This window comes from Urocampus carinirostris, chromosome 1 (assembly GCF_059441175.1).
Source record: "Urocampus carinirostris isolate Australia breed hairy pipefish chromosome 1, RoL_Ucar_1.0, whole genome shotgun sequence".
Taxonomy (NCBI): Eukaryota; Metazoa; Chordata; class Actinopteri; order Syngnathiformes; family Syngnathidae; genus Urocampus; species Urocampus carinirostris.
In genome coordinates, this window is record NC_142349.1 from 2,863,567 (window position 1) to 2,886,806 (window position 23,240).

General features: G+C 38.2%; 1 protein-coding gene and 1 pseudogene across 1 annotated transcript; both read left to right on the forward strand.

The window, feature by feature from the left end:
• The first annotated feature begins 3,483 nt into the window (after positions 1–3,483).
• Positions 3,484–14,644, forward strand: hoxb9a (homeobox B9a). Its single transcript, XM_088320406.1, has 2 exons — positions 3,484–4,198; positions 14,406–14,644. Exons 1-2 carry the CDS (start codon positions 3,607–3,609, stop codon positions 14,642–14,644), a joined length of 831 nt encoding a protein of 276 aa, XP_088176532.1. The 5' UTR covers positions 3,484–3,606.
• A 7,510-nt stretch (positions 14,645–22,154) lies between these two features.
• On the forward strand, positions 22,155–22,306 carry LOC148373247 (U2 spliceosomal RNA; annotated as a pseudogene).
• Positions 22,307–23,240: the final 934 nt, after the last annotated feature.

Below are 23,240 nucleotides of genomic sequence, written 5' to 3' on the forward strand. Positions count from 1 at the left end.
ATGTGTAGCACCACCTGGGGTAGAACTATCAACAGAGGGGATAGGGGTAAACATGCCTCTGCCCCTGCCAAAGTGAATAGGTGTGTCAAATTGTGGAGCTAACACATTGCTGTGATTAAACATGTTTCAAAGGGTAACAGAAAAAAATGTAAATAAGTTAAAATCTCAAAATAAATCAGCAGCCTGCGTATCACTGTGACACTGCACTGTAATGAGCAAAACAATATCGCTCATGTAACTAAAATTTCAAATACTGTGAGCTGATGTGGCAGGTAGGACAGTCCTCGGTTCGGCGAGTTTGATAAAAGTCACGGGTCACGGCACCAATGTAACCGCGGTGTACTTGTCCCACCAAAGATCCACATTCACGCTGGACTGGATGATGAGGTTTTTATTACTACAGTTTCTGCAAATGGATGAGTCACAACATTAGCTTTTTCTGCTGGGTCTGATCTCTTTGATCTCTTTGTAGTTCTCTCTCGTAAGACTAACAACAACGAACTACGGGGAATAAAAGAGAGCAAAAAGCACTTTTTTCCTTCCATTTTTTTACTCAGCCTTTCTCAAAGAAAGACAAAGGGATGAAAAATAATATTTTGAAAGTAACAAATAAATAGGAAAGAAAAATAGGAAAAAGATGCAAAAGGGAAAACAGGAATAAAGATAAAATAAGTGGGGGGGTCAAGTGTGACGTGTATTGTAAAGCACGTCCTGCAAAGCCCTATATAAAGGCAGCCCATGTACCATTGTTATCATTTTCTAATCATCATATTTATTGTTATTATTATTACTATAATTCTTCTTCTTATTATTATTATCATCATCATCATCATCATCATCATCATCATCATCATCATCATCATCATCATCATCATCATCATTATTATTATTATTATTATTATTATTATTTTTATAACACTAAAAATGCTTCTACTAATTATGTTAATTGTTGTTATTGTTTATATTATCATGAATTGTCTTGTGGGCCCTGTCTGCATCAAAATTTAGATTCTTGGAGGCCGTTTAACCGACATGAGCATGATCAAAGTGAAAAACAACACATCTGAGATGCAACAGGAACATGTGTTGTTTTGTGAAGGACTGTCACAAATTCTGCATCATTATGTCATGTTTTTGGAGCTACTGTACGTTCAGCAAATCCAAATACTTTTCTCATTTTTTCCAGAAAATAATTTCAGGGCCACATTTTGCCTCAATACTCCTTGAAGCGATCTGGGCCCCTTCAAGTCCCATCTCCCCCGCTCTGCATTTGGAAGCATGTGGCATTCATAATCATACATATGAATAACTGAACTCAATCGTACAATAAGATTTGAAGTGCACACATGAGAGAATTGGTTGGAACTGAACCACACAAGTAACTTTAAATTTATTGAATTGATTATACTAGCTCGTGCCGTATTTGGAGTGGGGTGGGTAGTTTGAGGTGTCCTTAAAAAGATTCAAATTAAATATATTTTTCTATAAAGTACGTGTTAACAATGCTCAACTAAGTTCAAAGAGCTTAGACGTTTTTCTCACTGCGCCTATCTAATTTCATTTTACTTTTGTCATCAGTGTTCTGGTCACAAAGTGCACTACGCTGAAGGGAAGGAGGTAGGGGTAGGGAGGGTCGGATTGCACAAAATCACCGCCGTTGTCGTGTTTTTATTTAATTGTAATATGAAAAATGTGAAAGTAAGAAAAGGACTGTTCCAAATACAGTCCAAATGCCAATTGAACCCCCCAAAAATATGGGAAAAAGTTTATTCGAGTGCACCTAGGAATTTGAAATACTTGGACGCACAACAAAAGGTTCTGCAGTTATGATTTCAGCCAGAAGATGGCGGCAGCAATTAGAATATTTTTGAAGTTGCTTACACCACTTTTAAGGATTCAAGACAGGCGACCATTGAAGTTCAAAATCCAATCGGCACATCGTTGTTCGGCCTTTCATCACAAAACAAATAATTGCATTCGTTTTCTATCTGATTGCAGTTGTAGTTTGTGGTTTTCCGTTTTCCGTTTTCGTTCCAAAGAAGTGTTAAGTCACAACAGCCTGGTCGCTAAATGAGATGGGCCTTTTTTTCCGAGTTGGTGTGCAACAGTCTCTCTCGTATTTACAGTCTGACTCGTGCAAGTCATATATCAGCACTATAAAATCTTAAGCAGTCGCCGTGAATTTCTTTATGGCTTCAACGTGCACCAAAACATTGTTGAAAAAGTGGCTTTCAGGCGAATGTGAGTGCGTGACCAGATGTTCTTGCTAACTGGCCCTCGTTCACAAAAAATAAAAAATAAATAACTTACTGTCAACTGCTAATCAAACGATGACAAGGGTTTTTGGAATCGAGATTAAAAAAAAAACAGTTTAATGACAAAACTATGTAATTTTACATCTAGTGAGAAATGCGCAGGAGGTGTTGTAAATTATTATTATTATTATTATTATTATTAATAATAATAATAATCATAAAAAACAATATGATATTTTCGATATTAATTTAAATACACGTGATAGCATGTTTTTGAATAAATAGTTGAATCATGTCTATAAGTAAAATCCAATGGAGGTTTTCCTCATAATCACTGTGAATATTAACATACCTGTCTATTGCTCCTCGTATTAATGTTCGCAATTCCCATATATAAGCGATAATTATCCTTAATACACAACGCAGCACCCATGTACTCACATTTAAATCTGATAGCAGGTGTTTGTACTAACAATTGAATAACATTTAGTAAAATCAAAGGAACAGTCTCTGCATTATTACTGCAGATATATACAGTCCTGTCAACCTCAGCAAATACCCTTTATTGAGCGTAAAACATTAAAAACGCAACACAGCACGCATCTACACACAGCAAGTCAGACTGCAAAATACCCCCACAATATTAGCAATCTACGGTGACGTTGTCATTTGCGACCAGTGACCGAGAAGATCCTGATTAAAGCCTCGATTGGCCAGAGGAGATTGGTGTAACAAAAACGTTTTTTTTCCGTGCATTTTTTATGCAGTGCGCATAATTTGAAATGATCAAAAACACACAAATTGTCAGGAATGTTCTCTACTGTTCAAAGGTTTGTGTTTCTTTGAAATATCAACTCTTTAACAAAAGCAAAGTTCGAAGGACATACATATCTAAAATGAGAAAACCTTATCAATGCCTATACTTTACTTTCTATCTATTATTATTATTTTGCAACTCTTTAGATTAATATATATATGGTTTTGTTTATACTTTGAACATGCATGACCATAATGGCATATATTTTTATATTATAGGAACGTGGGAATACGTGCAGTATTGGGAGGAAAAAAATGGTGTGGAGGAGGAGGCGGGTTGATTTACACTCCATGAAGCTTTAACCCTTTGTTGGCATTGGCCAATCGCTTTCTTTGACAATGAAAGCTGAAAAACTTGTCTCCCAGCAAGCGACTTGAAAAGAAAGAAGAGAGAAGCGGGGAAGGGGCGGGGGATTCGAGAAAGAGCAAAACGAAATAGCAAAGGGCAGATGAGGAGACGAGGTGAAGAAAAAAATTCTAATGTTTCTGTTCTCTACTTAGTGAACTCGTAGTGCTTCACAGATAATGTCCGATCATGTCTCTTTCGGGGACCTTGAGCAACTATTACGTGGACTCCATCATAAGTCAAGAGAGCGATGAACTCCCGACCCCAGCCCATTTCCCCAACCTTCAGTATTCTGGCTCCAGCTCTGCAGCGGCTGCAGCGGGTGGAAAGCAGCACGGATCGGCATCTTCATCGGAGCATCCCCTCCCCGAACCCTATCCGTCCTGTAGTTTCCAGCCCAAACCTTCACTCTTCTCTGCACCCTGGAGTCCGTTAAGTCCGCACCACGGTCCGAGCGCTCTCTCAACCGCATACCACCCGTACATCCCGACACAGCATGTCCCCTCAACGGACACTCGCTATATCCGCTCGTGGCTGGAATGCCCGCCGCGCAGTTCCGACTGCTTTCCGGGCCTGGTCCAGAACGGTTGTGTCAAGTTGGAACCGCAGCTAAACCACCCTAGCGTGGCGAGTCCACCCAAAAACGGAGAGCAAGATCAACTGGAGAGCGCAACATACGTCCTGGAGTCCAAATCCTCGGCGGCTCCAGTGGCCAGCGTCCCCGGTGTGGGCTTCGGAAAAAATAACGATGCGTGCGAGGGGAGCGAGAGTATAGATCAAAGTAAGTTCTGTTGGCAGGACATAGCACTTTGTAGAAAGACACAATGATTTGGGAGCACGATTGTAAATGCTTTAAATGCTGCAGTAAAATAAGGACAAAGGGCCACAGGGCATAGCCACTTTGTTCTCTTGAACTATTACAGCTGCTAAAAGACCGGGTCTAGTAGAACAGATTTCTGGATCCACCCCAATATTTTAATGAACTGGTTGCTAATAAAAAAATATTTTACATTTTGAAATGTATTTACTGAGTAATAGAGAGTCATCACAAAACAATTAAAGGGGCAATTACAGTTAACCCTCAGGACAATAAAAAGCTCATCAAAATGGAATCGACATACTTATGTAAGATATAGTGTGTATTATACAACGCCTCAAAGTAGGAGAAAAAAAACTTCATCCCTTGGAATTTTTTTTTATTTCATTGATTAAAAACAACATTGATTTGAATAATATACAAAAATACAGGAACAGTACTATGGACTAACCATGATATGATTTGTTATTTTTTAATGGTTTATTTAGTTTCTGTTTTAATTTGATTTAACCATTGTTTGTGTTTGTCTATGTATTTGCCTATCGCAATTTGAATACAGCACTTTCAAAGTGCCATACAAATACATTTTGATTTGATTTAATGATTTAGATACCAAGCCAAAATACATTAACTCTAATACTTCTACTTAGTCAAGAAATTAGCATTTTAAATTACATGAGCCTCACATAGAGGAAGCTGGCATAATTATCTGCCATCTCGCTGCAGCATGAAGCCATGAAAATACAAAAACCTTATGAAAGGCTGCGCAAAAATGAGAAGAAAATTGTGCAGTTTGGTCACCATGAGTCTCTGTTGTTTGTCTTCTTCCTTTTGTTTTTTAACACTTGTTTTTGGTTGCATTATACAATACACCGACTTCTAGTGGTCAAAAATTAACAGTGTCAATTTAAGCAAAAGAGATAGTGTCCGGTATGTCTATCTGTCTGATTGTATTGATTTAATGCTTGAAAAGAAATAACTTTAAATAAATATTTTAAATATATCCTTCCATTTTAGTCCAACGTTTTTGAGTTTTTCTTAACTCTCTAAAAAGTTATTATTGTTGTTGTTAGTTTTATTTTATATTTTATTAAAATATTTTGCTAATAGGATAGTATTGTAGTAGTAGTAGTAGAAGTGGTGGTTGTCATCATTAGTTATTTTCAGTGGTATACACAAATAGACATTAGGTCTTACTATACCCCCCACCCCCCTTACGCCGCTCTATAAAGTGCATTTTTAGTTCAGTTGTGTGTTTTAACAGTAGACTTACTGCACAACGTCAATAATAACTTATAGGGATTGTAGAAATGTGCATCATTATCTATGTGCAATATATATATATATATATATATATATATATATATATATATATATATATATATTTAGGGCCATTTTTTGCCAAAGTATTTCGGGACAAAAAAAGGGGTGTAAAAACATTATGCTGTCACGTCTAAACTATTCCAGCTAGTAGCAAACCTTTTTTTAAAGACGCGGTAAAATAAACTAGAAAATGTAGCATTTATGATTATAGGTCGAAAACTTTTGCAATATTGCAAATAAAAGTCAAATTATATTCAAAGGACTATAAGGACATATTGAAATTGTATTTATATTATATATGTATTACATGTACACTTTTATTGAAATGCACAAAACTATCAAAACTTTCCCGGACACTACCCCAAAAATTGCTTTTGCACACCCATGGTAACACTCGTAGTTAAAGTTGTAGTAGTGACAGCAGTGATGCTTTAACAGGACATGGGGCAGTTGAGTATTTAAATTATGATTTGGTCTACAAAATGAATGTAAGAAAACCATAGAAACTAAAAATGACATTGCTAAGGAGAGACATCTAAATGGACAAACTATTTAAAAACAGAGAACGAACTAAACAGATTAACTAAATAGACACTTAACAACGAGACTACAAGAAATGGCTAGACACAAGAAAATAGGCTGTAGGAATTTATTGTCTAAAAGCAAAAGAGCATCAGCTCTTGGAATTTTTCCTTTGTCAGTTCCTTTGCGAGGAGGGTGGCTTTGTCGTGGGGGGCAATTTTGGATTAATACAATGCGTCAAGTAGCAAACGTATTTGATAATTTTGGTGTTCATTTGCCAAAGAATGTTTATATGCAGGAGCCAATCCATCGCTCTAAATACAAAACATAGCAGTTGCGACGGAAAACGTTTCCGATGCCCTTTTAGAGGATGCATTATGCACGTGTAACTTGAGCTGGTCCCTAACATAAAAGGACAAGCAGAATTGAGAAAAGAAGACAGAAGGCATCTCTAAAAGCCACCGTGTTATTGTGATTTCAAATCAAATGTTTTATTTTGGTTTTCCAAAAACATAACATTAATAATATATGCATACATTATTTTGCATGTCTTCTCCATGCAGAAGACTATATATGAGGCATGCCATTCAAATCGGGAGCAAAACAATCACCTCTTTCTATTATTTAACAATGTACCGTATTTTTCGCACTATAAGGCGCACCGGGTTATAGGGCCCACCCCGAAAAAATAGTTTTTGGTCCTATTTTTGACATACATAAGACGCACAGGATTATAAGGCGCTACAATGGGAACGTGGACAAAACAGTCAGATAGTTCAGTCCAACTTATTACCCCCTTAACATTCCCAAAGCTTGCAAAGACGCAAATACGTGTCGAGAACACGTGCGGATGCAGTGTCCGTACGATGTCACTCAAATGCATCGTTCCATCATTCGGAAGGTTAAAGTCTTGGGATTCAAGAAATGCCAACCATTCCTTAGTATCTATTTTCTTTTTCGCTCGCAACTTTACTGTGCATACGACGACAAACACTTGGAATTGAGTTTAATTTAAAAATAGACACTCCATTCCATCCATTATCTGCACCGCTTATCACAGAAACATCGGGTTCAGTCTGAAACAAGATACAGGGACAATATAAAACCCGGAGTAGCTCACCAAAGTCGTTGTGTTCATAATAATGTGCAGCCAATGTCCTCTTATATATGAGAGGGTAGTAAATCCGGGAGAATAAAATATTTTCAAATGCAGAATAGAAAAAAATGTTTTCTCTATGCCGTCAGCCACGTGCCATAAACTTTCATCTTTTTCGGCCAATTGCCGGCTTTGTGTTGCCGTTTAAGCCAATGCCAGCCTGTAAATGATAAAAAGGATCCGCCCCTTGACCTCCGAATAACTTTAGCCAATAGTGATCGATTCAACTGATGATTGACACATCTTTTTCGGCCAATTGCAGGCTTTGTGTTGCCGTTCAAGCCAATGCCAGCCTGTAAATGATAAAAAGGATCCGCCCCTTGACCTCCGAATAACTTTAGCCAATAGTGATTGATTCAAATGATGATTGACACATTGGTTTGCCAATGAAACGCCGGTAAATAAATCCCAGCATACACCGCGGACTACTTGGCGTTCGGGGGAAAATCTAGCCGGCGGCTGCAAGTTAGTTGGAAATCTTTGCAATTTTAAAATTGAGCCATAAATAAGGTACACTGTATTATAAGGCGCATGGTCAGCTTTTGAAAAAATAAAGGCTTTTAGGTGCGCCTTATAGTGCGGAAAATACGGTACTCACAATATTTTAACGTTTACATCTACAAATCCATCAAAATGGTCGATTTTTACATTGCAATTGATCAGCCGGGAAAGTTAGTTCTCAGGGTATTACGGGCGATTTCGTTCTGACGGCTTTTTAAAAGCTCCAATAACAAAACATACAGTCACATTTGAATCATCTTTACACAATTGTAACAAGGCTGGAGTTCTCTTGTTAGTCTTCCCAGAATGATGACAAACATTTAGCTTTTAAAGTGGACTGTCCATTACCGATGGCAACCACAACAAATAGCATATTTCACATTGGCATGTTGTCCTATTTTGGCATGCATTACTCCTTAGGTTCATCAACCTTTCCTGTAAATAAGTGATGTGTACGGAAAAAACCTATTAAAGCCAGCAAGTTGGTTAAATGTGGTGATTAACCTATGTTGACATCTAGAATGGTCGCGTCATTCCAAACACATGATCAACAAACAGAAGCAATTCTCAAATAAGCAGTGTGCGTGGGACAGTGCCATCAGCTAATGGTGCTGATTGCTATGGTGCCTTGCTAATGGCGCCTCATGTGCATCAAGTTTACCTCAAAAGAGAGCAACAACAAATACAGGGGGACATGATACAACTTGATAAGACACAAGTAAACACAGAAGATTAAAACTATGGACCACTGCATCTATAAAGACAGCCATAAATTATGTCTGCCTAATCGTATGATTTAGGGTTTAATGTGTCTAAAACATCTATGTCCTCCTATTTGAAAAAATGTGTTCAAGCACTGCAAACGACGAGTGCAAACTCCTTACATTCATTCGACTTAGATGACTAAATGTACTAAAAAGGGCAAAACAATAAAAAACAACATATGGACATTGGGAGGTTGACCATTGGAAAATCTATATATTGTACATGTAGCATATGTTTATATAAATGGGTACACAAATAACTCTACATAAACATTTATGTGAATATAATCATGCATTCATCAATCCTGTTTAAGATTATGGTCAATTTGCAAATGTTTTGACCAGGTTTGGGGTTCTTTTTTTATGATAAGCAAGTCCCCATGACCTTAGCGGTTACCAACAGCGGTATTGCCCAAGCCCTTTGAGACTATTTGTGATTCAGGGCTATACAAATAAAAATGACTTGACTTGACTTGACTTGCCGATACTATAAAGGAAAACTGACTTTATGCACGAACTATTCCGTTAAGAACAGTGTACAGTAATTTTCATTGTAGTTTAGTGGTAATAACACCTGCACAGTGTATTTAAGTATTTTTTAACATATACGATGATGACAGCAGTTAACTAGATGTCATATTTACAACTTTGCGGTATTCTTACTTCTATAGCAGTTGCTGGGATATTTCCCAACTACAGTAAAAATTACATCAGTGTCGTAGGAGAATAACTCTTCACATGAACTGACTGAAATCTTTCAAGATAGTATTGGCAAGGTTTTGTGATTCCCCAAAAAACAACATGTTTGGAGAAGACCTTAGTGGGAAAGTACGCTCCCCTACTTTTGACCAATCGACTTACGTAAAACGGTAGATACGAACGTTTTTTTCGGGATGTCGAAAAATATCCGGACATTTCTGTGAGTTAGATTTTGTATTATTATTATTATTGCACCTCTTTCCGAGTACAGGACATTACTGTAGAGCTTCGTTCTGCCGCTACCGGCGTCTGGCATTGTTTGAGGTCACCCAGCATCCACCTGGAAGTGAAAGAATCCTCTTCTTCTTCCTAATTTGTGTGTAAACATCTCTCCTACGCCTCCTCATAATCCCACCGCTGCCACCGATGTAGCGTGTCGTTTTGTGTGGGTAATGAATTGCTCCTCCTTCATGAAAAAATACTCAGAAACACTTACTGTCTCTCTGTAAAGACATCAAACCCTCTCCAAAACTTAACTCTCGCGCTTGCCTACACTCTCGATACATTCGTCGCCCTACTGACATCATTATGTGCACCTCACATTCTACGCCTACACTATCTCCAGCGTGCTAAGAACTTATTTTTATTGTTTAATATCTCGTGCATCAATTCAATATGGTTGGTGTAAAGTGTAAAGAAGAGGCGAGCCGTTTCTTTTGAAACGAAAGTGGAATAACAAAGCTGGATGCGGTTGGGAAAATAGTCGGAACGCTTTTTTTTTGGCCACTTTTTACCACAGAGGAAGTAGCATAACTCTTGAAGCCTGTCTTACAAAAGTATGTTAAACTTCACTTTATTTATCTTATAGAGCATATTATTTTATCAAATGTTCATTTTTTAGTACAAAAAATACAGATTACTTATACAAGCCTTAAACATACTTATATTAAGCTTAAACGTACAAAATATAGCACTGAGGCAACTTACAAATTCAACTTACCAACGATCAGGAACCTGACTCATTCGTAAGTCGGGCAGCGTCTGTACCATTTAATGAAACACAATTGATTATTTTTACACTACTGGTGCTGGGAACCCATCCATAGTAAACTACATTATCCCACTTATATGTTGGTGCTGTTGTTACTTTCGCCGGCAGAACTGTGAAAATTATTACCTCTGAAGTTTATTAAGTTTTCACAGGGTGAACAACCCCATTAAATGGCGTGCAGCGGTTGGTGGTTCGGTGAAACGTACAAGAGGTTGGGGTGGCGAGGGAGACTGAATAAAATACGACAGAGAAATGTAATAACGTGCCTCGGGATATACGAGAGGTCAATTTCTGGAACTATTAGGGTGAAATTGCAAGCTCAGGGAGAAAGATCCGAGAGACAGGATGCAATATTAATCCAACAGGCCGTCTGCTTACTGTATCTATGTAAGCTTCATTCATCATGGTGGACACAGGCAGGAAAATAAACATTGGTCAGCAATTGAATTTCTCATGTTGCCGAGCCACAGGCCATAGCAGGCTGTTTTATGGTTGTATCAGTCTTTCGATCTTTCTGTATGTCTATGCCGCATCTAGGCTGAACATTTCTGGAACGAATAAAAGAACCCCAAGACAAAAACACTGTATGGTAAATCTTGCACACATTCCCACAGTTTGTTTCCCACTTTCCTATCATTAAGGGAACACCGCCGTAAAGACCGTTCTGTCTTCCTGGGGAATAGCTGGACTGTTACAGAAGGGATTATTTGTGAATGTAAAAAACCCATTTCTCGTCATTCATTTTCCCATCACTTCCCTGAAATGCATCATTTTCCCTGGAAAGAAATGTATACCCCACATTTGGGCCACATTGGATGACATTTATTATACAGCCTTCAAGGATGTTGGACCATACCAACAGATGATAGTCACAGACTATCCGATTGGGAAAGGAGAGCTAGTACATGCAAATTGATATGAAGGCACTCTGACTTTCATATCCGAACTTTTATTTGATTGTTTTTTTGTTTTGTTTTTTACATTCGTATTACAGGAACGAGGCGACACAGCATCGGGTGGTTAGAGCACAGCCCCACAGTGCAGCGGCCCAGGCTTCAATTCCAGCTATCACAGCCTCCCCGTTTGGAGTTTGCATGTTCTCCCCATGCCTGCATGATTTCCTTCGGGCATGCTGGTTTCCTCCCAACTTTGAAAAAAATGCATGTCAGGTTAATTGGCCGGTCCAAATTGTCCCTAGGTCTGAATGAGCGAGTGAGTTGTCTGTCTTTGTTTGTCCTGCGACAGTTCAGGGTGTCCCCTGCCTTCTGCCCCAAAATAGCTGAAATGGTCTCCAGCTAAAATAAGTAACGAGTATGTGTTTCTCGTCTGAATTTTGAAATATATATTTTTTTCAATTGAAAAGTTTTTTTCAAATTATCATTATCATCTTTTGTAGTAGAAGTGGAAGTAGTATTATTACTAGAACTAATAGTATTTATTTATTGATTCAATCCTTCAGTGCCAGCCAGAAGTCTCAAATTGGAGTGTGGTCTACTCGCCTTTTTTAACCCGCTGAAAGAACATGTTTTCCCTCAACTGGCTTGGATTTTTTTTGGTATCTATTTTAGAGAAGTTGGTAGGGAGTGAGAAATCTGGACTTCCCTGCTAATGTGTGCTGCCCCTATGACGTGAGCAGTATTGGATGGACGGATGGATGAATAGATGAATATTATTAACTATGTTTAATATGTGTTTTTTAATGCCAAATTCGTAGTTTTGTGGTTCTACAATTAGGACATATAACGATAAACATAAATAACAAAGTTTATTCTGTTTTTTTTACATTGTACACCTGCAAAGATTTCTGCCAGTTTTTATTTGGACAATTATTGTGCACTATTGTTTGTTGTTTTGACTATTATGCACTTTTTATATCATTGTTACTGTTTGCCAATCATGCTGATGTTCTTTGAATTTTCATAACCTTTAGGGCCCGGTCACACAGCCGTTTGCGTCTGAATCACGGCCAGAAATTTCTGCCTGTGAAGCAGACGCTGTTGGACGCTTTGAGATCGCCATACGGACGAGATATAGCAGTGCTTTACACGCGGTCGGAAATTCACACGCGGTTGGCAGCGCGAAAAAGTTTTGCGCTGCTCAAAACTTTAGGGCCCGGTCACCAAGCCTTTCACGGGCGTATCGAGGCTGAATCACGGCCAGAAATTTCTGCCCGTGAAGCAGACGATGTTAGACGCTTTGAGATCGCCATATAGACGAGATACAGCAGTGCTTTACACGCGGTCAGAAATTCACACGCGGTTGGCCGCGCGAAAAAGTTGTGTGCTGCTCAAAACTTTAGACCACGTGTTAACCGCGGGTGGCACACGAGGTAATGACGCGGAAATGACGCGGAACGACGTGCTCTGGCCGCGGCCAGGGCGTGGTTACACGTGGGTAGGACGCGAAATTTCAGCGGGTAATCGTGGGTGGAGCACGGTCATAGCATGTTCTGCGCCTGTATCGCTGTTTTATTACGTGAAATTAGCGTGTTACGCGTGTGACGGTCAAACGCCTTTCTCCGCGTATATACAGCGCGATTTGCCGAGCACACGTCAGTTGTGCTCGAGACGTCAAGGGGTGAACATGGATCCCCGTCACCGTAGTGACCTCGTCTTAATCCATTTTTATTTGTTGACATTTCTTTTCATTTCGTAACAAGATAATAAAATGATAATGAAAAACTATTACAATAATAACATATTGGCTTCTTCAGTGCAATAGCTTGAATTCTTGATCTTCACGGGACTGTGTCTTGAGCGGTTATGATTTCTACAGCCCGGTGTTATGCCGAGAAATGCATCCCAGCCGAGATTTGCATCCCCTCGCTACTACAACCACTTTTACCTCGTTTTATCTCACTTTTAGGGAATGTAATGGCAAACATATAACCAAATCCACTTCGTCTTGCATTTGTTGGGAATGTAATACAACACAAACCATTCTCTTTACATTCGTATTACAGGAACGAGGCGACACAGCATCTGGGTGGTTAGAGAACAGCCCCACAGTGCAGCGGCCCAGGCTTCAATTCCAGCTATCACAGCCTCCCCGTTTGTCACTTTTGAGAACTGTTATGCACTCTACCGTAAAGCTTATTATCCAGAAATAAGCTTTACGGTAGAGTGCATAACAGTTTCAATACGAGCGATTTGAATAGAAAAAGGCAAAATAAACATGTTACCTGCTCAAAAGTGATTTGTATACGGCGTGCATTACCGTTCGATTACATTCACAACAAATACAAAGACGGAATGGTTTAAGTTGTATTACATTCCCAACAAGTGCAAGACGAAGTGGTTTTGGTTATATGTTCGCCATTAAATTCCCTAAAAGTGATATAAAAGTGAGATAAAACAAGGTAAAAGTGGTTGTGGTAGCGAGGGGATGCAAATCTCGGCAAGGATGCATTTCTCGGCATAACGGCAGCTTTTATACTCGTGGTCCACACGAGAAAATGACGCGGAAATTACGTGATGAGGAAGCGGAACAGTCGCCGGCGTCTGTTTTGCGGGCATACCACCGATGAACAGCGGGTTGGCCAATTTTGCACATTTTCCATCGCGGGCAACCACGGGCAAAAAAAAAACGCAAAATTTTACCCGCGATACAGACGCAAACGGCTGTGTGACCGGGCCCTTAGGAAGGATCTGCTTTTGTAACCAAGGAGATTTAATAAAAAGAAAGGGCTCAGGGGAGGGCTTTTAGAACAGGTTGGAATTCCTTATCTAATGTTTAGACTCTCCACAGTTCTCTTTGTAAGTTTGACATCCATTGATATTTTCTCTCCTTATTTTGAGTATTTGCTAAATAAAAAACTTATAACACTGACAATGTTTGTCAATAATTAAAACTGCCATGTGTATATTTATGAATAATATTTTTCTATCTGCTTGTATTTTCAAACATCTTTATATGAATTGAAGACATTTTTTATAAGAACAAATGATCTGTTGGACAATTATTTAAATATGTTTTTTAAATATAGGCTTTGTTTGATAACTGCAGTTTTGTATGCTCCAGAGAAGGGCATCTGAAATTATCAGAAAAAGTGTGATTGTCGATTTTCCTCTAATCTTAATTCTCATTGTTATGGTGAAATAATTTGTATTTATTATTTTTATTTTATTCATGAATTTACTTTTGTCCCACACACAGATGACCCCTCTGCCAACTGGTTGCATGCACGCTCCTCCAGGAAGAAGAGGTGCCCATACACCAAATACCAGACGCTGGAACTGGAAAAGGAATTCTTGTTCAACATGTACCTGACTCGGGACCGGCGCCACGAAGTCGCAAGGGTGCTTAACCTGACCGAGAGGCAGGTCAAGATTTGGTTCCAAAACCGTAGGATGAAAATGAAAAAACAGAGCAAGGATCAGACCAAGGATTATTAGAATTGCATATATTTGCATGCAAACTGACTTAGTCCTTAATGAAATCACATCCTGCAAGAACACAAAGTCTGGTGTTGTAAAATTATAACATAACCTGCAACCTCAGAGGGTATGAGAAAACGCACCAGTGCTGATTCCATTCAGTTTCCCTCCCATCATTTACCATTTTTTAATTGTAATTTATCGATTCTCAAGTCTGCTAGGCAGGGATTTTATACAAATAAATTAGACCGGGGTCTCCAACGTGGTAGCCCCCTGAGATAACCTGAGTAGCTAATATATAGTATATATATTGTGAATTTCTAGGATATTTAAAACAGTGGTTTTTAACCTGCATGGTTTCGATCTGACATAAGGGGTTGGTGAGTCAGTCTCGGGGGTTCGGGAGCTTCATCTGTGGAGGTCAAGACTCGTCATGTCTATGTGCAATGAAATGCCCCGCTTTCAACGAATACTTCCCTGCACGAGACTAATATTCAGCATGGGTGAGACAGTCGTTCATGACTGCTTTAGAGGCAGGATAATTTAATGATGAATACCTTGACAGAATCATTGAAATTCAGAAGAACAGGGTTCAACACTCTAGTCTAAACATTTTGGTGTCAACAAATGGAAAAGTATCAAGTTTTACGAAGGAAACCAAGAGTTTTTAATACCATTTGTGACGACATTTTTTTGCGAGAACTTTTGTTATGAGGATGCTGGACATGAAAACAAAAGTAACAAACTTTGCTGTGAAAATTCCAGGAGAATATAGCGCTTGTCAACGACAAACCACGCAAATCCTAATTGGTTTCTAAAAGGTCACAGCACAAGTCAAACTAATTTTTAGTTATGTGATTTGTGAGTTCATGCACGATGTTGGTTTTGTTTTGCGTGGTTCATTCTTGCACAAGTAGAAAACTATATGATTTAATCTGAAAAAAACATTTTATTTTACACATTTTATTTTACACACATTTTATTTTACACTCGTGGATGCGCATAAAACTGTTGGGGTTCGGTATCTATCTATCTATCTATCTATCTATCTATCTATCTATCTATCTATCTATCTATCTATCTATCTATCTATCTATCTATCTATCTATCTATCTATCTATCTATCTATCTATCTATCTATCTATCTATCTATCTATCTATCTATCTATCTATCTATCTATCTATCTATCTATCTATCTATCTATCTATCTATCTATCTATCTATCTATCTATCTATCTATCTATCTATCTATCTATCTATCTATCTATCTATCTATCTATCTATCTATTTATCTATCTATCTATCTCCAAGAGAATTAAGAACCACTGATCTAAATAAACAAAATGGTAATAATATAGCAATAAGTTAGTAACAACGTTATGGTGACATGCTATTCTAGAAATGCATCAAATGTGTAGACCTTCACGCTGACCTCTCAGCCTCAAAAATGTTGGTGACCCCTAGAATAGACTGAGACTAATTTGCACCGGCATTTTCACTTGAATGTGCACTTGCTTTGCTAAAAATATAAAATTACGTGGTCAACAATAACAGACAAGCACAGGAAAGGTCTGCGTTTTGCATGCGGCTATTTAGCTTTTCTACAAATTTCTTAAAAATGCACTAAAACAAAAACGTTGATATTTTCATTAGTGTACGACATAAGCAAATTGCGAGTGTAGATTTCGCAACTGCACGATTACAATGCTGTTGACTCATTCTTAATTCGATATGCCAGGCACCCGTTTTTATTAATTGCGAAATACTAACGGTTTACTCGTTGACGATTGCAGATTGAATCCATCTTGTTGTTGCGAAGCACAAATATGTAATGCGCTTATCCTTGATATGCCACGCGAAAAAGGGCTTCTTTTCAACGTGCATGACGATTGCATGATGCGAAATGGCTCGAATTCACTTTCGTCGCTGTCAAACAAAGAATTTTAAGAAAAAAACACTCTATTTTTTTACATGTAATATTCAAAGTCAAATATGCAAGTCGTTACAAAATGTGACACGGTGGCTTTGTATTGGGGAAAGGGCCAACGCATTAAAATAATATTTTTAATTGCTGTGCTATTTTCTTATAATGTCATTGTGGTAATTGTAAGTCATGCAGATCAACAAAATATATAATACGTTTGTGTACAGTTTTATTGATCTGGGGAGTTGATGAAAAAGGCCACGTTAGAAGGTCATCTGGTTTTATGATATTTGACACCTCGTAGTATTTAAATGGCATGCAGTGGCAGTTTTATGAGCGGGCCATAAAGCAGAAATCGGCGATGAAGGCGAGCCTCTTGTCCATCACAAGTCTTTGCAAAGAGAAGCCCTTTATACGGACACTTGATGCGCAGCTCCACTTTTTTAGGATCAAATGTTTACGTTGATTGTACATGACTGAAATCTACCCTGTGAATATTTTTGTTGATTAATGACGAAATCTCAATGGCAGGGATGTCAAACTCAGTTTGGCTCTTTGGGTCGATCCAGACTTTCTGTTCTCAGGCGGCCGGATCAGTATAAGAATGTCAACTCCAAATTTTTAGCTTTGTTTTTTAGTGTTAGCTTTGTCATTCAGCCTACATTCGTACATTTTATAATCACAAATGACAAGGGATCTTTTTTTATATACTCATTTTTCCATTTTTTGGGATTGAATGTCCTAATTGGTCATTTCAACGGTTGAGCCAATAAAGTTTTACACCTGATCCAACTCACCACACTATACAGACTAAACACTGCCCTCGACGGCCGCAGAGAGTATTTGGTTTGCATAATTTTAAAAACATAATTTTTAAACTAATAATGACTGAGACACTCGATTATTATTTTTTTTTTTGACATGTTCAGAAATTTATGGCCGGCCCGATTAAATCATCCAACAGGCCGGATCAAACCTGCAGGCCATATGTTTGACATTGGCGCTCTAAGAAGGATTGCTTGCAAATCGACCAATACAAATAATTTAAAAAGTCTTGTGTGCGCAAATTAAGGTCCTTTGATGTGATTTTTAAAAAATATTGTACATAGTAAATAACAAAATTTTCATTTTAAGATTCATGTTAATTGATTTTTTAATTGTTTTTATTATCTTGATTTTTTGACGAAATGTTTTTATTAGTAAACATCTCTCTAAAAAGATTTCAAATTTGTATTATTTAAATGAAAGTCGGGTACCAATATAGGTATAATCCACGCCAAAATATTATGCAATTTTAACTCTAAATTATTAACTTGTTTGTCGGTGTTTATCCAGATACCCATTAATGGGAAATGTTCATTGATAAATATTCACGGAACAAATAGAGTGTTCACTGTATTGATAAGCGTCCCGCTAAACAGTTTTTAGTTTAATGAATGTTATCGATTCTTCTTTGTCAGTGTTGATGCTTGTTTCACTCTTACTGAATTTATACTTAATAAACGCAATTACCTCAATGTTTCCGCGACTCCCGTCACTAATGATGTAATGGCTGGTTTAAAAACATATTTTTCACTTGATTTAGGATCATTCAACTCTGTTCACGAGTGTCATTTCCCATTGAACATTACATTACACTTTGTGGTTAGCAGAAAGAGATTACTATGCCATGCCCATGCAGTTTTTACTCATTCATTTAGAGTACACATCACCGACAGAAGAAGAAGCATGCTACTTATAGGTCGAATGAGTTCGTTAGCTTTCTCTCTGCACTAACAAACATCTTTTAGTCATTAACATATTAATTCAGTCATTTAAATAAGTAATAAATAATAAACAAATAATCCACCTCTGTGTTTCCAAACACAAGCTGTTTCCATTTCAAGAAGATAAGAATTAAGTATTATAAAAATCAGTATCAAATCATCCATCCATTATTTGCACCGCTTATCTTCAGTAGGGTCGCGGGGGACCTTGAGCCCATCCCAGCCAGCTTTGGGGACACCTTGTACTTCATGGATGCCAGCCAGTCGCAGGGCACACATGACAACTCACTTGCTCATTCACACCAATGGGGAGTTTAGACTGGCCAATTATCCTGACATGCATGTATTTGGAACGTTGGAGGAAACCGGAGTGCCCGGCAGAGACCCACGCAAGCGCGGGGTGAACATGCAGACTCCGCACAGGAAGGCGGCTAGCTGGATTTGATCCCATGATCTCAGAACTGCGGACACGCTAACAACTCATCCTCTGTGTCAAATAAAATTATTACTTCTTAAAAATCGTAAATGCTATATATATATTTCATTAAACAGTGATGATAATGTGGTCTACTTGTGAGTCAATAAGATGGTGAGTTAAATGAGTTATTAAGGAAAAATAGTTTTAGAAATATATTTTTGGGGGTGCTTGGGTTTAATTTGGGGATGCTTGAGGACCCTCAAAGCGGGCTGGTTACGCCCATGTTTTCTACTTTGGTTTCATCTGGTAAGCATGGTGAAAATAAATGAGAGGAAGAGCGGGGGGAAATGCAAAAAAAAACCCCGCACACAATAAATGCCAAAAGAAAGGATAAAGAAGCATGTGTTTAAAATGTGTGTCTCCGTGGTTGCGCACTGCTGTTTAAAGGAGCCTCTGTTTGGCTACTACAACACCAAAAGACTGCCATAAAGCCATAAACGCTGCAACTCCTTCAAGCGCATTCGTTTGATGCATCTTCCCCTTCTGTTGAGATCTTGTGGACGGAGTGAAGTTGGCTTTCGAAAATCAAAGATCCTTTAAGTAGCTAGCAAAACATTCCGTACTTGTATACCAGCGGTGGGCCGTGCCGTTTACACCTACGCGTTCGCTCCAGTCGGAATTTGTGATGTGGTGATCATGAACGACACGTTTTTCTTGCAAAATATGTCTTCGACTTGAAATTTCTATATAAAAAGGTTAAGCTTGTTTTCTTTTCTTTTTTTGTAAATCTGTAATTTTTTTCTGTTTGCTGTTTTAGTTTAATGTGTTTTACACAATAAATGTAAAGGTTTATTCTTGTATTACATCGTTTATTTGTTGTTGCACTGAATGAGCAATGCTTTTATTTAACAAGCAATAAAAGGAAGCTGACAGAAAACCTGCAAATACTGTCTCCTATGTTTACTATAATGTGGGGCTTTATCATGGAAAGCACACAAAACAGCATCAGTCATTAATTGACAAGTATTGATAAATAAGATATAATTAACATCAAATGATTCAGATATTTCTTAGGCCAGCAGAGAAGGCATTGCAGGGCCTCATGGCCCACCACCGTCATTTATTCATTTACAAACTGATGCACGTTTGAAAGGAATGCAGGATATACCTGTATACAAAATGCATACTTGATACATACTGAAAAAAGTGAAACATTGCTGTTGCTCAGTCAATATGTTTTTTGCCACTGGCTTGAGTAAAAAAAAGATAAACCGGCCTGTTCAATGTAAACATTGTGAATCGAATTTTTGGATTGGATTCAGTTTTTTAGGTCCATGTCATCGTAAATTTCTAATAAACCATTATTTGGAACAAATAAATTGACCCAATTAAATATTTATTCTTTTAAACGTGTTTTTTGCACATATGCAGTACATATTCTGTCCTCCAAGGCAGGGGGCAGTACTGACAACATTACGCCCAATAATGGTTCAGAAGGAGTCAGTTGCACACATGCTGCTAACGAGAAAGTCTACTACTTGCACAATGCTTTGCACTCTGGGTGTAGGTCCACCATTGTTTTAACTGTAGGTAAAAGTAATTTCAATGAATGAGAAAAATCTTTTGCTGTGCTCATGACTGCTCCAACAATTTCCAATTGAACCTAGAACAACCTTTTTAAAGAATGTAAAAATATAGACCTGCTTTATTGAAGAATATGTTCTGGAAAATGGTAGTTTTGGATTCCATTTGCAATTATTGGAGCAATCATTAGCACAACAGAAGTCATTTTGGTCCCATTCTTTGAAAGAAACTTTACCCAGAATCAAAACTATGGCGGAGGAAGGTTCAAAGCAAAGAAGCTGGGCTTTGAAAGCGTTATTTTGCATTACATTTTGCAAAAGAACAACTACATTTTATATCACCATTTCCTGTTACAGGTTACATATCTTTGATTCTAACTTTAGCATGCCTAATCAACTTTAACAGGTTATGTTCGTGGTAATGTTGCACTTTACACGTTTAATTTTTCCTTCTCTAACAGCTAATGTTAGCTGCTTGGTTGAGGCTTATTGTGTGCCGCTAAGCCACAATTGTTACTGTGAGCTGTTCCATGAAATCAGGGCATACCTCGTGTTTGGTATTTCTTGCCTTTCACCTTTGAAATGTCTGTAATGTACTCCTTTTCGGTCTCCCGAAGTCCAGCATCAAGACCCTTCAGCTGGTACAAAATGCTGCAGCGATGCTTTTAACTAAGACAAAAATTTTTATCACATCACCCCAATTTCAGCTAACATGCATCGACTCCCTGTCAGCTTAAAATGTGATTTTTAAGGTTCAGGTTGATATTATAAAAAAGCATGCACAAACTTGTTCCCTCATATATTTCAGATTTAATTTCCTCCTATGTTCCTGTTCAGAGCCTTTGCTCTGAAATTGCTGGTCTACTAGTGATCCCAAGAGCCAAGAAGAGATATGCAAGTTCGAGAGCGTTCTTCATTCGGGCCCAGGTGTTGTGAAATGCTCTGCCCCTTGAAATTCGATCTGCAACCTCAATGGAACAGTTTAAATCTAGGCTTAAACCACACATATATTCTATAGCTCACGAATAACCAATATTTCTTGTGTATTGTTTGTTAGTGCTATATCCATTGTTATCCTTTTTACTTTATTTTATATTATAGTTGAATTATTTTACATTTTATTTTAATTGTATTGTTTATTAATGAGGCAGCACGGCAGCGCAGTTGTTAGCGCGTGTGCACCACAGTTCTGAGGTCATAAGATCGAATCTTCAACTGTCTGGCAACCGGTTCTTGGTTTGCCCTGCCCACTGCCCGAAGATAGCTGGGATGTGCTCCAGCACCCCCGTTTCCCTACAGAGGATAAGCGGGGCAGATAATGGATGGATGGATGGATGTTTGTTAATGCAACATCCATTGCAGTCTGGTCATCCTGGAAGGGGCATTACCTCATGTGTGGTCCCTTCCCAAGGTTTCTTCATTTTCTTCATGCTGAGGTTTTGAGTTTTTCCTTACCCTGGTGTAGTTTTTAGATAAGGGATGCTTTAATAATAGTCCGTAGTTAGCAATAGTCTGTGGTATGTGCAGCGCTTTGAGACGTCTTGTGATTAAGGGCTAAACAAATAAACTTGACTCGATTTGTCTCGTCATTGAGTCCCAATATTTCTGTATTTCTTTCCTGAGCTTTTTTGTAGCTCCTCCCTCTAGACCTTGACTGTGGCCCACGCCACCTCTGATTAACTCCAGCTGGTCACTCTTTTTAGTGGCTACGGTAGGATCCAGCTCCCTTAGTCTTTTGTTGTCTCTTAACGCACGACATTGTAACTGCAGTTAAGTTACGATGTTTAGCTTGGCCTATCAAAATGGCCCAACTGTTTCCATAGAACTGAAACAGGCTTTGATGCCAGGTCCTTAGCTTGGCCTTTTGTGTACTTTCTATGAAGTCACTATCTTTGATTTTTGCATTTCGGAGATGGAATATGAGCTTGCTCTGTCCACTCCACGCATCGGCCCGGTATTGCAGTACCTCCGGGAACGGTGCATTCGCAATGATCGCAGCAAGGCTTTAGGGCTAGGACCTTAGCTTGGCCTTTTGGCTGAGAGTAAGTGTCCCGGCTCCTAGGCTTTGTAGCGTATTATGAACTGACCGATAATGGATAATGAATAACGAAGATAGATCAATAACCCTTAAAAACCCCAAAACCCCCCTCTTGCAGGGATTTATACCAGCTTTCTTAAAATTCACTCTTGTTCACGCAAGAAATATTGAATTTGGTGATGTGGTTCAACTTCTTTGAATACACATGCTTCAACTCCATTCGAAATCACAGCAACCTTTTGCAATGAAGTATTAAAAACTGCAACATTAAAATAAATGTGATGTAGTCAATAATTTGTTTAAAAGTGTTTAAGGGTGTAAGATAGGTATGTCAAACATCCGGCCAGTTGGCCAGATCCGGCTCGTTTGATTATTTATTGCAGTTTGCCACACATTTTTGAATATGGATTTTTTTTTTTTAAATAGTTTCTAGGTATTTTCATCAAAAGTTATATATTTTTTAAACAGTTGCAAACCAAATGCTCACTTTGGCCGCCAGAAGGCAGTTTCAAGTTTATTAATTTGGGTTATGGCTTGGTGAATTGGTTCAGGTGTGAATATTAATTCATTAAAACAAACCAGTTAACACATTCAATGCCAACATTCAATACCAATCAATAACATATTTTTTCCTATTTTTTTTAAATCAATGGGTTGTGTGAAGAAAAGATCCCTTGTCATCTCTGATTATAATATGTGGGATGGGTTGCTAATGTAGGCTTAATGATAAAACATAATACTAAACAGCAAAGCTAGAAATTTGGAGCTCACATTATTTTAGTGATCCGGCCCAACGGAGAAAAGAAAGTCTGGATCTGGTGCCAGGACAAAACTGAGTTCGACATCCCCAGTATAAAAAGAGATCAACTTTTGTGACTGTTTGG